Source organism: Schistocerca cancellata, chromosome 10, assembly GCF_023864275.1.
Source record: "Schistocerca cancellata isolate TAMUIC-IGC-003103 chromosome 10, iqSchCanc2.1, whole genome shotgun sequence".
NCBI lineage: Eukaryota > Metazoa > Arthropoda > Insecta > Orthoptera > Acrididae > Schistocerca > Schistocerca cancellata.
Window position 1 is genome coordinate 104,440,006 of NC_064635.1, and position 13,973 is coordinate 104,453,978.

At 40.5% G+C, this 13,973-nt stretch overlaps 1 protein-coding gene across 1 annotated transcript in view; it reads left to right on the forward strand.

Annotated features, from left to right (window-relative positions):
• LOC126106499 (WD repeat-containing protein 36) overlaps positions 1 to 13,973 on the forward strand; it is a 106,135-nt gene that overhangs the window by 20,317 nt on the left and 71,845 nt on the right. Inside the window, exon 2 of the mRNA XM_049912818.1 lies at positions 8,453 to 8,734. Coding sequence (XP_049768775.1) covers positions 8,456 to 8,734 — 279 coding nt within the window. The 5' untranslated portion in view covers positions 8,453 to 8,455. The remainder of the gene's footprint in view (positions 1 to 8,452; positions 8,735 to 13,973) is intronic.

Sequence of the window (13,973 nt, forward strand, 5' to 3'; positions counted from 1 at the left end):
TGTTAAAGGGGAGGCAAATGGTTGACTTTGGTTTGTTGGGAGAATTCTAGGACAGTACTGATCATCTATAAAGGAGACCTCATTCAGAACATTTGCGCACCCATTCTTGAATACTGCTTCAGTATTTGGGATCCCAGCCAGGACAGATTAAAGGAAGTCATCAAAGCAGTTTAGTATGTTCAGTCAACATATGAATAATGTGGAAAAGCTCCGTGAATTCAAATGGAAATCCCAGGAGGAACAGAGATGTTCTTTTTGCAAAAACACTGTTGAGAATCTTTAGAGAGCCAGTATTTGTACAGACTGTAGAACAGTCCTGCTGACTCCAACTTACATCTCATGTAAGGTCCACAAAGACAATGTAAGATCAGGAGCCGTACACAAGCACATAGGTAACTGTTTTTACCCTCGTTCCATTTGAGAATGAAGCAGGAAAGGGACTGACTAGTGGTAGTACAAGATACCCTGTGCCACATATCATATGGTCCCGCAAACTGTTGTTGTTGTTGTTGTTGTTGGTGGTGGTGGTGGTGGTGGTGGTGGTGGTGATGATGATGATGATGATGATGATGTGGAATGTGGATGTGACATATGATGTAAGACATGTGCCTGAGGTCTAGGGGAGGTGAGTGGTGACAGTTTGATTCCTAGTTGGTCGAGTGGTATCGATGCTAGTTTGTGCATCGCTAATGCGGAATTTGTTTATTTGACAGGAATTTGGCATGTGTACTCCAGCTTAAGTCTTGTCCATGTTCAGTCCAAGAATTTTGACTGTGTCAACTTCTTCCTTAGGTAGTGTTATGCTGTATAATAATACTGTATATATTTTGAGTGTTCAGTTTTGAAATGTACCACATGAGTCTTTGCAGTATTCAGCATCAATCCATTTATCACACTGTCCCAGGCTTTTACAATCACTTGAATTACAAGCAAGCAAAACTGACAGTTACATGCCACTGCAGATGCTGACTTGTGTAGTCTGTCTCAAAATCAAAGAATTCAGCCTGTGTATTATGTTTGTGCTCACAAAACTCTAAAAGAAGGTGGTTGATTGACAGGAAATTTTGACATAACACTGCATTCAAATATGTGTGTTTTTATATACCTAATTTGTCAATATGTGCAACATATAAATATATGTGTAATATATAAAGGGGAATCATCATTACCAAAACTATTGAAAAGTTCTTTACCAATTTACTCAAAATTTTTGTGTATGATAATCTAATGAGCATTCCGGAGGATGTAGGCTATATATTTTAATTCAAGTAATATATAGGGGATTGCCCTGTTGCCATTTGTTGGTTGACAGACAGTGCTATGGTTGTTGGTTCATACATACAAACATCCCTCGCCCCGTCACTGCCGCAATCCAATATGAACATGTGTCAAATAGTTCTTGCTGTTTGTCTCCACCTCACGTCGTAGGCAATCACACATTAGCTACGCTTTGGACCACACACGTCACTTGCGATTTAATCATACAGTAAGCATGGCGGCACAGTATTCGTTTGAAGAACAATGAGATATGGTTTTTGTTTATGGACTAGCATACGGTAATGCACATGGAGCAAAGCATTTGCGGTCACGCGTTGTCCAGAGCATCCAGCAACAGGGCAATCCCGTGGCCAGTCGGAGTGCGTGGCACCAAGTTTCCGTAGTTTAAAAATTGTGTATTGTCAACCTACACGACATTAGTAATTTTTGTTCCTACTGGCATCGGCTATCCAGGATTAAAATTTCATGACACAATTTTTCTCCACCCTGTATAATTAAATATTTAGTATATAAAGGGGAAATATTGTTACCAAAAATCTTGAAACGTTATTGAGAATCCTTCATTCTATGGTTATTGACAAAGTTACTTAAAATTTTGCGCCATACTCTAATGAACATTTGGATGGACATAGGCTGTATATTTTGAATGTATATAATGTGTAACTAATATTTAACAGAGAATTGTTAACAAAAATCTCAAAAAGTACTCTATCAATTAACTTCAAATTTTTTCACCATACTGTAATAAACATTTGGACACATATAGGCTACATATTTTTAATTGTGTAGTATATAAATATGTATAAAATATGTAATAGTGGAGCATTGTCAGCAAACAAGAAAGTTGTATTTATAACTTATTTGCTTATGATTAGAATACTATGATAGAATCTGAATTTGCAGTAACAGTAAATAAGGATCATGGTCAGAGAAAAGGGGGAGGAGGAAATGAATGGAGAGGTGGGGGGAAATGAACACAGAGAGGGGAAGGGATTAGATGGACAGAGAGAGGGGTCAGGAGACATAGAGAGACGGACGAGAATATGAGAGGGGGGAGGGAAAGGAGATGGTGATGGACACAGAGAGGGGAAAGGAGGAAGAGGTGGACAGTGACAGGGGAGGAGGAGATCATGATGCATATCTGCTTCCCATACATACTAGCAATTTTTCATTTACCAGACTGAGCCACAGCAATGCATAGCTGGATACAGAGTAGTTTATTATAACTTATTACAGCTTAAGTGAAAAAGTAAAGTTTATTGCGAAATTCTGAAGTTTAGACCTACAGGTTGCAATGACTTTCACGTTTCTCTCTGTAGGACCATGTTACACAGTAAAACATCATGGATCATGCTTCAGCGAAAGCTGGAAACCAGATGTTGCATCATTCGGCTGGCCACAGGCATATGAGAAAGGGTTAAATATTAAAGGATTGTATGATAACTTTGTAGGTGCATGTCGAAATGTGGTGGTCAAACATACTGTATTACAAAAAATCTGAGAGTTAGCTGGATTGTCACTAATCTTAATTCAAAGTAGTAGCTTCAAGACTTGGGAAATATGTTGCTTGCCTGACTGTTTCACTTTGGCTGCAGTCACAGTAGCACCGAAACAATTGCCAGACACCATTGCCAGGTTACACCTGATAACATTGGCTGACAGCTTTGTCACAGTGCACCTGATCTTTCGTCAGTTTTTCACTATTAAAAGAATGGCGAACATATGTGAATGAGATATATCTGGCCCTAGAACAGTGTCTACGCTCATGTCACGTAATTTGCGTAAATAACAAATTGCTAACTTACATATGCAATGATGGCGAATGATAGTGAGCTAGATGGGTCCCATAGGAGTTACATCAGGTGAATTTGGTCACTAAGACATTAACACGAATTTGCTATAATGCTCCTCAAACCATTGCAGCACAGTTCTGGCTTTAAGACACAGACATTATACTGCTGAAAGATGACATTGCCTTCAGGGAAGACATCAAGCACAAAGGGATGCCGGTGGCTCGCAGGTGTCAGCGTGTCTTCAGTTTACCATCACAGGTCCTATGCAAGTGCAATAGAATGTCTCCCATAGCATAATACTGCTCTCACCAGCCTGCGTCCATGGTGATCGGCGTGTTTTGAGCCACTGTTCACCTCAATTATGGCATTTATGGAGACGACCATCAACCTAGTGTAGCAAAAATGTTATTCGCCCAAAGAGCCAACATGTTTCCATTGATTGATGCTCGAATCTTGATTGTCCCGTGCCCATTGCAGTTTTTATTGACAATGTTAACATGTGAACATATGGGGGTAGCTTGCTGTGGGGCTCAATGTTAAACCATTTACGATGAACGGTGTGCTCTGAAACACTTGTGCGTCTGCCAGCTGTTCACTCATTCGGCAGAGCTGTCACAGATTGCCATTTATCCTACTTTACAGCACTGACAAGCCTCTGTACTCCATGTTCTGTGATGAGTCGTGGACCTCCAACCTGGTGGTAGTTTCACTGTCCCTCTATCTCTTTCCATAGATGCTCATGACAGTAGCACATGAACATTCAAACAGTTTCTCCATTTTCGAAATTCTTGTTCACAGTGTCTGCATAATAATTATCTGCCCTTTGCCAAAGTTGCTTATCTAAGTGGACTTCTCCATTTGCAATCCATATCTTCACTGCAGAGGATTAATGCATGGTGCGACAGCTGGCAGCTTTCCCTAAACGTAGATAAATGTAATATAATGCGCATACATAGGGGCAGAAATCCATTCCAGTACGATTATGCCATAGGTGGTAAATCATTGGAAGCGGTAACGACCGTAAAATACTTAGGAGTTACTATCCGGAGCGATCTGAAGTGGAATGATCACATAAAACAAATAGTGGGAAAAGCAGGCGCCAGGTTGAGATTCATAGGAAGAATTCTAAGAAAATGTGACTCATCGACGAAAGAAGTAGCTTACAAAACGCTTGTTCGTCCGATTCTTGAGTATTGCTCATCAGTATGGGACCCTTACCAGGTTGGATTAATAGAAGAGATAGACATGATCCAGCGAAAAGCAGCGCGATTCGTCATGGGGACATTTAGTCAGCGCGAGAGCGTTACGGAGATGCTGAACAAGCTCCAGTGGCGGACACTTCAAGAAAGGCGTTACGCAATATGGAGAGGTTTATTATCGAAATTACGAGAGAGCACATTCCGGGAAGAGATGGGCAACATATTACTACCGCCCACATATATCTCGCGTAATGATCACAACGAAAAGATCCGAGAAATTAGAGCAAATACGGAGACTTACAAGCAGTCGTTCTTCCCACGCACAATTCATGAATGGAACAGGGAAGGGGGGATCAGATAGTGGTACAATAAGTACCCTCCGCCACACACCGTAAGGTGGCTCGCGGAGTATAGATGTAGATGTAGATTCCCTGCCCGTTTCTGCTCTGCTTACATACACTACTGGCCATTAAAATTGCTACACCAAGAAGAAATGCAGGTGATAAACAGGTATTCATTGGACAAATATATTGTACTAGAACTGACATGTGATTACATTTTACGTAATTTGGGTGCATAGATCCTGAGAAACCAGTACCCAGAACAACCACCTCTGGCCGTAATATCGACCTTGATACACCTGGGCATTGAGTCAAACAGAGCTTGGATGGCATGTACAGGTACAGCTGCCCATGCAGCTTCAACACGACACCACAGTTCATCAAGAGTAGTGACTGGCGTATTGTGATGAGTCAGTTGCTGGGCCACCATTGACCAGACGTTTTCAGTTGGTGAGAGATCTGGAGAATGTGCTGGCCAGGGCAGCAGTCGAACATTTTCTGTGTCCAGAAAGGCCCATTCAGGACCTGCAACATGCAGTCGTGCATTATCCTCCAGAAATGTAGGGTTTCGCAGGGATCGAATGAAGGGTAGAGCCACGGGTCGTAACACATCTGAAATGTAACATCCACTGTTCAAAGTGACGTCAATGCAAATAAGAGGTGACCGAGACGTGTAACCAATGGCACCCCGTACCATCACGCTGGGTGATATGCCAGCATGGCGATGATGAATACACAATTCCAATGTGCGTTCACCGCGATGTCGCCAAACACGGATGCGACCATCACGATACTGTAAACAGAACCTGGATTCATCCGAAAAAATGACGTTTTTGCCATTTGTGCACCCAGGTTTGTCATTGGCTACATCATCGCAGGCGCTCCTGTCTGTGATGCAGAGTCAAGGGTAACCACAGCCATGGTCTCCGAGCTGATAGTCCATGCTGCTGCAAACATCATCGAACTGTTCATGCAGATGGTTGTTGTCTTGCAAACGTCCCCATCTGTTGACTCAGGGATCGAGACGTAGCTGCACCATCCGTTACAGCCGTGCGGATAAGATGCCTCTCATCTCGACTGCTAGTGATACGAGGCCGTAGGGATCCAGCATGGCATTCCGTATTACCCTTCTAAACCCACCAATTCCATATTGTACTAACAGTCATTGGATCTCGACCAACGCGAGCAGCAATGTCGCGATACGATAAACCGCAATCGCGATAGGCTACAATCCGACCTTTATCAAAGTCAGAAACGTGATGGTACGTATTTCTCCTCCTTACACAGTGCATCACAACAACGTTTCACCAGGCAACGTCGGTCAACTGCTGTTTGTGTATGAGAAATCGCTTGGAAACTTTCCTCGTGTCAGCAAGTTGTAGGTGTTGCTACTGGTGCCAACCTTGTGTGAATGCTCTGAAAAGCTGATTATTTGCATATCACAGCATCTTCTTCCTGCCGGTTAAATTTCGCGTCTGTAGCACGTCATCTTCATGGTGTAGCAATTTTGAGGGCCAGTAGTGTATTTTTGTTACTGCGTCATGTGCCTGCAGTGCCACCAGGCAGTATCCAGTTATGTGGTGGACAGTGGTCATAACATTTTGGTTTATCAGTGTGCATGTTAATTAAAATATATTTGATGTATTTTGTATTTAAATGACTTAGGTACTTGAACTGAATGAAAGAAAAATGAAAAAATAGTGACTGAAACGGGATTCAAATCATCAGTTACGTCTCAAGTGCTACTGATTCCCCACCCCTATCTTCAAGTATTTCATCCTCCATCAGCCAGGAATTGAACCCATGTCCCCTTTATGGTGAATGACAAATTTTACCTCAGTCAAGCTGCCTGTCAAAAAATAGATCTGACTTTGGGATATTAAAGATGCTCAGAAAAATTCAAAGTTGATTTTATTGAGAGTTGCATTGAACATCTTTGGAGTTTTCATATCTGGGTTCTGAACTTTACATGTCATAAACATAAAAAATTTAAAAAATCTGATACTGTGTGAGCTTCTCGTGAGATTGCTCATATGCTGGCGCACTGATTTGAAAAGATCGGTGATCTGTGGCCGCAGTCAGTCATTGGTGAAATCCACTGATGTTGGTCCCACTGTAACTGCAGCCTTAGTGACCTACATCAATAGGTGCCAGGTTATAAAAACAAATGAAAATGATTTGCAGGCAAGCTTTGTTGACAATCTGAAGAAACCAATCTCTTGGAGCATATATGTAATAATGCATAGCAACCATAGGTGAATAGATCATGTAAAAAAAACTTTTGCTGCCATATCATATATCAAAGTCCCTTAAAGAAGTGCAATTATGACTAATATTGATCCACGCTGAACTCACGTATTAGTAAGAGGTGCAGCCTTCATGGATGGCAATGTAGGCACTGAACTCTGGCATCCAGTCAATTGCACAGATAACAAGTATTGTCCTACGATATGTTATTCCACACCTGCTAGACCTGTACACATGCTTCTGTAATGATTGTTGGTAGGCGAGTCACTTTTCGTCCCATCACATCCCACATGTGCTCGATTAGAGACAATTCCAGAGATAGGGTTGGCCAGGGAATTTGCTGCACGTCTTACAGAGCACATTGAGTTTCACAGACAGTGTGTTCCTATTGGAACAGCACATCACCTTCATGTTGCAAGAATAGCAAAAGAACAGGTCTAACAAACATTTTACGTGTATTGATCACTGTTAGTGTTCCTTCCAGAAACAGCAAAGGTGAATGGGGGTTGTAGGTTATCCCACCCCAGACCTTAAGTGTCTCTTGGACGAATGCACTCTATGAGACAGTGCTCACCAAGTCTACATCGTATGTGCAAATGACTATCTCTTGCGTGCAGGCAGAATCTGCTGTCATTTCTGAAGACCACAGTGCACGATTCTGTTTTCCAAGGGATCCTCTGACAGTACCAGTCGAGCTGTGCACGTCAATGCTGTGGTGTGAGTGGAAGCCGGGCTAGAGTTATGCGTGCCCATAGTCCCACTAATAATAACCGGTTCGCAACAGTTCGTGTTGACGTGTCTGGGCTAACAAGACTTCTTATCTGTGTTATGATAGCTGTACAATCTGCCACAGCCAGGGAGGCATCTATGTTACGTGGAAGTTTAGAACCTCCTCTACAGGTGTGAGGATGTTCATGTGACCACTGATGCCAGCGTCATTGCACAACTGATGCAGCATGTCCAACTTGTGTGGCAGTTCTACAGAATGACCATCCTACTCAGAAGGCCACAGTTTGACCCCTTCAAACTCTGTTGACTGTAGGAAACACAAGTGCATCTCCATGGAATGATTGCCTGCTTGCTTCACATGTTTGCACCACACAGACTATTCTGCTCTGAGCATTCCCTGTTAAAGGGTAGACACAGATGGTGCTCTAGTTGCTATGCCGCTACACTATCTGTTGGCGGATGATGTTAAAATCATTATCTGTACATCTACTGTCTTCCTGGTGGCATATGCCATCATCGGATCAGAATTGACATCATCATTCCTGTTGTACTAATTTTTTGATGTACTAATTGTTTTCCCCGGCAGTGTATATTTTTCAAAGGTTCAAAGATATATACGGTTTCAGGTTGATGAGAGATTATTGCTGGTGCCTTAAAAATATTGCTGGTGCTTTAAAAATACTTTACAAGTGTTCAAATATAACCCTAAATTGAATTATTTGTTTTAGTTCAGAATTTCTGATCATTAATGCTCCCTAGAAAAGTATGGACAGTGTGGCTGCAGGGTTCCTTATAGTGTGGGGTCGTGTGCCACACGGATAAACCACCTCTGTGCTATACACTCTACATAATGACCCGTTTTCAGGAAATGGTATCCACTACTGCAACAGTGACACAGACGCGCAGGGCAGGCAGCCGGATCTTCGCTCCTGCCCGTGCCCTGGGGCTGGTCAGCAACCACGTGCCACACGCGCTGAGGTACATACGCTCCCGCAAGGAGCACCTGGTCGTGACGTGTATCGGGAAGGCGTTCCACACGTACGGGCTGTCCCACCTTGCCCTGCTCAGCACCAGCCCGCAGCACGCAGAGGACATATCCTGCCTTGCGGCCGACACCTACCACGTCTACACTGCGGCCGGCTCACAGGTAGGAAAACTGGATATTGGCTCCAGTTGATGTTTACGCCTTTATGGACTTATTGATTTAATATTAAAAAGCAAAACATTTCCTAATGTTCTGCAAAACTGCATGTATTTGGTCACGAACTAGCATTTGACTTCTTAGGCCATCTTAAGGTGACTAATGAATGTTGCAAACAGAAAGGGACATTGCTCATTGCTGGCCTAATTACGCTTGGCGCCACGTCCTTTGTTTGGGAAGGAAGAAGAGAAATACTCATCTACTGGTTCAAGGGTGTATGAGGATATCGTGGACTAGTTGCCAAGGAACTTTGGTTCATTGAAATAATGTGTACCGATTAATCATTTACGAAGTGTCATGTTGTTTCTTCGTGTGCTAGTGCTGTTTACTTCAATTTGTGTGTAGCTTAGTGTGAAACATGGCATTTTAACCATTGTTTTGCTAGTTGCCAATTATTGGAAGCAGAAAGGTCTTTTACTCTGTATCAGAATTGGAAAGTTTAGTGGTAATATTGGCATTTAAAAAGTTTGAATATTTTTTGTGGGGCAAAAGTACCGACGTATACTGTGACCATCAGTCACTGTAATTTCTTTTAACATGCTAACTATTGCACCGTAGATTAGCTATGTGGTGCCTATATTTACAGGAATTCAATTTCGAAATCATTTATATTAAAGGAAGTCAGAATGTTACTGCAGATGCCCTGTCTAGGCTAGGCTACCACAAGGTTCAGAGGAATTTGGTGAATTAACAGAGCAAGATGCAGAACTCAGAATGCAAGGTACAACACAACAGTCTGATTACCATAAGTTTTGTAAGCAAATGAAAATTATACAACAGCAAGATCACAGATAGAGTAAAGTCATGAAAAACCTTAAGCAAGGTGAAGGTGGAAAGGTAAGTAAATGGTATTAGGAGTACAAGGACATTTTGTTTCATAGGCAACATTAAAAATCTGATCGATATCGTGTGTGTATTCCTGAAGATTAAATCAACAAATTTATAAGACACATTCATGAAGTATGGGGACATTATGGAGTAGGCAAATATACTGAAAAAATTGCAACACTTTGTTATTTTCCAAATTTGAGAAGATGAGTCTTACAGGTATTAAGAAAGTGTGCAATATGTCAAAAATCAAAACAGTCCAATGTGTCAAAATATGCTGAGCTACAACCAATACTCACAAAAAACCCTCTAGATATTGTATCCCTGGACATAGCTGGTCCATATCCAAGAAGTAAAGGAGGAGCAAGATATGTAGTAGCACTATACGATATTTTCTCGAAACATATCAAAATGTATGCCATTAAAAATGCAACAGCCACAAATATCAGAAAGAGAATTGAGGTAGACTATTTGAGAAGAGTAGGTAAACCAAAGGGACTACTAACTGACAATGTTTCATACTTTGTTGGGCAAAAGTGGAAACAATTTATGACCTCACAGGGCATAAAGCACATGTTAGTAAGCCTTTTTCACCCAGAAGCAAGCCCCATTGAAGAAATCTTTAAAGTATTTAACCGGCTTATTAGGACGTACACCCTTGACAAACACACCTGATTGGTAGAATACGCAACTCCTTTCATGCAAGTTGTCAATAACCTTCCACATTCTTCAACAGGTTTCACACCTAATGAATTGATGTTCCGACAAATCAATGAGTGGGAGTTGCCCATACCAAAGGGACCCACTGCAGAAATGACACTATAAGACAAAATTTTGAAGGACAACGAGTACTCTTACGGATGCTAAATTGACAAAAATTGGCAAACTAAATAAAGGATACTAAATTGACAAAAATTGGAAAACAGAATGACGAAGCATGGTAACATTTATTTTTTATCACAATATAATTGTACATAGTGCACATAATTCAAAGTGTAACTTTTCTTCCGGAGTATATTTTAAGATAAAGTAATGTGTATAGGCATAAGTAATTCTTTTGATTTGTACACATAGGCATAAAATTAACAGCAATGAGAAGTAATACACTGCTTCATGCAAAGCAAAAGTATAAACAAAATTAGCTTATGGCTCAGCTGTCGCGTGCTCAACAATACTCGTTGATGGCAGGAGAGGAGACATTGACCTGTGCGCATGCGCGACAGGCTGGCAGAAAGTGCAACCAAAATAGGAATGCAATATCTACCTAACTTAAATACAAAATAATCGGAAATACTACACAAATACATCTACTGTCTAAGAACTAAGGAACCTATTGATATACGTACACAGAGATTTAATTAAATACTAAGCTATATACAACATAGCCTGAGGCTTAACTACGACCAGTTGTTGTTTTCCGGTGTCGTAGTGTGACTTAGTTCAATACCTGGAGAAATTTCAGTGAGTTGCACTGTGTGTGTACGTCGCCAATTTGTGTTCCTGTGCAGTTATTTTACTGTCCAAAGGTCAGCTGCGGTACAGCATAAGGCATGGCATTGTTGCCGCGTGTCGGCCACTGTTGCAGCTGACTGTTTCTATTCATATTCGGCATAGGGCCTTGTGATAGTGAATTTGCTTGCTTTTGGAAATTTCTTTTAAATCGTTTGTTTTTTTCCATTCCCGTTACCGTACTCATTACCTTTGGGTATGTAATTTTGCTGTCGTGCGTACCAACCTTGCTGTATATTTTAATCATGTTTTCCTGACTGATTTACATAACTATATTGCTGTTGTGCCTGATTTTCTGTTGCTCTGTGGGGTACAGATTAAGTTGATAGAATCGAGCACTGACAGAAAATGTTCAGTGTTGTGCGCAGGTGTTGTGACTAATTTTTCTGTAATGTGCGATGGTAAACGACTTTTCAAAAATTTTTACACCTCTGCCTGTGATATTGGTTTCGTCCAGTAGTGCGTCTTGGACTACCGTATTTGCCATTCAATGGTGCAGAGTTGAAAACCTCGCGTCTGAGTCTTTCTTGCATTGCTCAGACCAGTATTTGTTGAGGAAAGCTCGTTCAAATTGGATATAAGTGCTGCAACGTTCGGCCAATTCAGTTGGCCATAAAAGCACATCAGCTTGCATATATTGCACGACAAATCTGATTTTCTGTGCTTCCATCCAGTTGCGTGGAAATACATGACGAAAAGTAGTGATAAATAATATGGGATTCATTCTTTTACCTTCAGTAGTGAATGTAGGAAACTGTCGTTGTCTCAGCAAACCTTGATCTGCAAAAATAGTTGACACACTCGTGGCATTTTCAATTGTATTTATGTTGTTATTGTAGTTACCTGTAATTCTGGCTGGTAATTGTTCAGGTGTTGGGAGTTGTGGATATGTTTACATTTTGCAATCTACAACTGTCACTGGTACCTGCTGTGGGACTTGTGACAATTTGTGAATAGATACCAACAGATTGGGGTATGTTCACTGTAGCCTGTGTATTATTTACATGCATCTTTAGAGATCTGGTAATATTTTCTTCTAAAAGATTGCAGATCCTATTTTCCGCAGTTTGTAGGGTAATGTTTACCTTGTTCACGATATCTTCTTTCTCTCCTTCTTAGTGCATGCTGAGTCAACATCTAATGTTGCTACCCTTAATGTATCTCTTCTACAGCAAGAGGTACACCTTCACAGTGATTATTTAGTTTGTTAACGACAGTGGTTACCTTTTTCATGTTGAAACCAACTGGTTTTGTGTGGCTTCAATGTCTGTGTTTGTGATTTTCTTTATTTGTTGTTCTACTCAGTCGTGATGGTCATTAAAAGAATCTACCTTCTGTTTTACCTGCATAATGTTACTGTTAATCAGAAATTACTTCATGCTTTACTTGTATTTTCATATCATTCAATTTTTATCGATTTCAGTGCGAAAATTTTTGACTAAGTCATCGAATTTTTGTGAGACCGTGTCTTGCAAATCCTTGAATATTTGTTTTTGTTCTTGCTTCATTGCATTTAGATCTTGTGTAACAATGTTTTGTTGCTGTTTTACCATGTTCATATCTTGTGTGACAGTGTTGAGATTCTGTGTCAAACATTCATGGGTGGTATGTCGCTCTGGGAGGTGTGTGACATTGTCTCGTCAGTTGTAAACATTGTGTCTTCAAGGTTATTCTGATGTGGAGTGTCGCTGTCATTTTTCACTCCTGCGACACTCATCTCTGATCTGCATAAACCTTCTGCAGTAGGCATGCATGGCGCGTGAACTTCAATTGTTCGATCTTGTAATTCCTACACCATCTTGGCTGAGTGCGTTTCCGCTATCGCTATCAACGATGGGCATATATTTTTCGGCCATGTTATATGAATATGCAAAATATAGAAATTTCACAAAAATGTTAAAATTTCATATGCTAATTATTACACTTGATAATCGTATATTATAATGTGCAAACTATTGTGTCACAATTTATTATGTTTTACTGACAATGTGTATCACACTGAAAAATTCCTGTAAATTTTTCACCAATAAAATTCAAGGAAGGGAATAATAGGAAAAGTTTTTTATCTACATCAAAAGAGGCACTGCAAAGCGTAACCATGCAAGCAACTTGCATAGCCATCCTACCTTTGTTGTGCGGAACAAAACAGCGTACTTTGGAAAATTTTTACATAACCTGCGTCCAGTTCTTATACCTTCCAAAAAATTTCTCCTCAATTTTGCCTTTTTGCGTTATTTGCTCCCCGTCATGATTCATGCAAACAGAAAATACAGGCAATTGTTTTTTTTATAATTCATAATGATGACATAGAACTTTCTTACTATAACAGTAGTTAACAAACACTTCTCACGACCGATGTCCTGAAGTCCTTTCACATGGGTTGACAGTTGTAATGTGAAATAAATAAATAAATACTAAATATGATTGCATTACTAAAATGTCTGTGCTTATCTTAATTTTTCTTGGCGATTGGACTTCGCTGACAGTCTTAGAGAGGGTGTGTGTGTGTGTGTGTGTGTGTGTGTGTGTGTGTGTGTGTGTGTGTGTGTGTGTGTGTGTGTGTGTGTTTCTAGAACAAAAAACTGCACAAAAAGTCTCTTCATTTGTCTGTGCCTAACCACGCATTGATAATTAACAACTTTGCTAATGCTTCTCTTCAATAGATGTTTCATTTTGGTTTTATTCTTACATAAATATTAACTTTGTAGCATCCTGGGGGTCTTTCATCATGTATTTATACAACTTACACAGATATTATTATTACAGAAGATACAAAAATGTTACAGAGTGTTTGCAGAGGAAAATGTTGCACTTTGTCACATGCGAATAATTAAATTGGCCAAAAAGG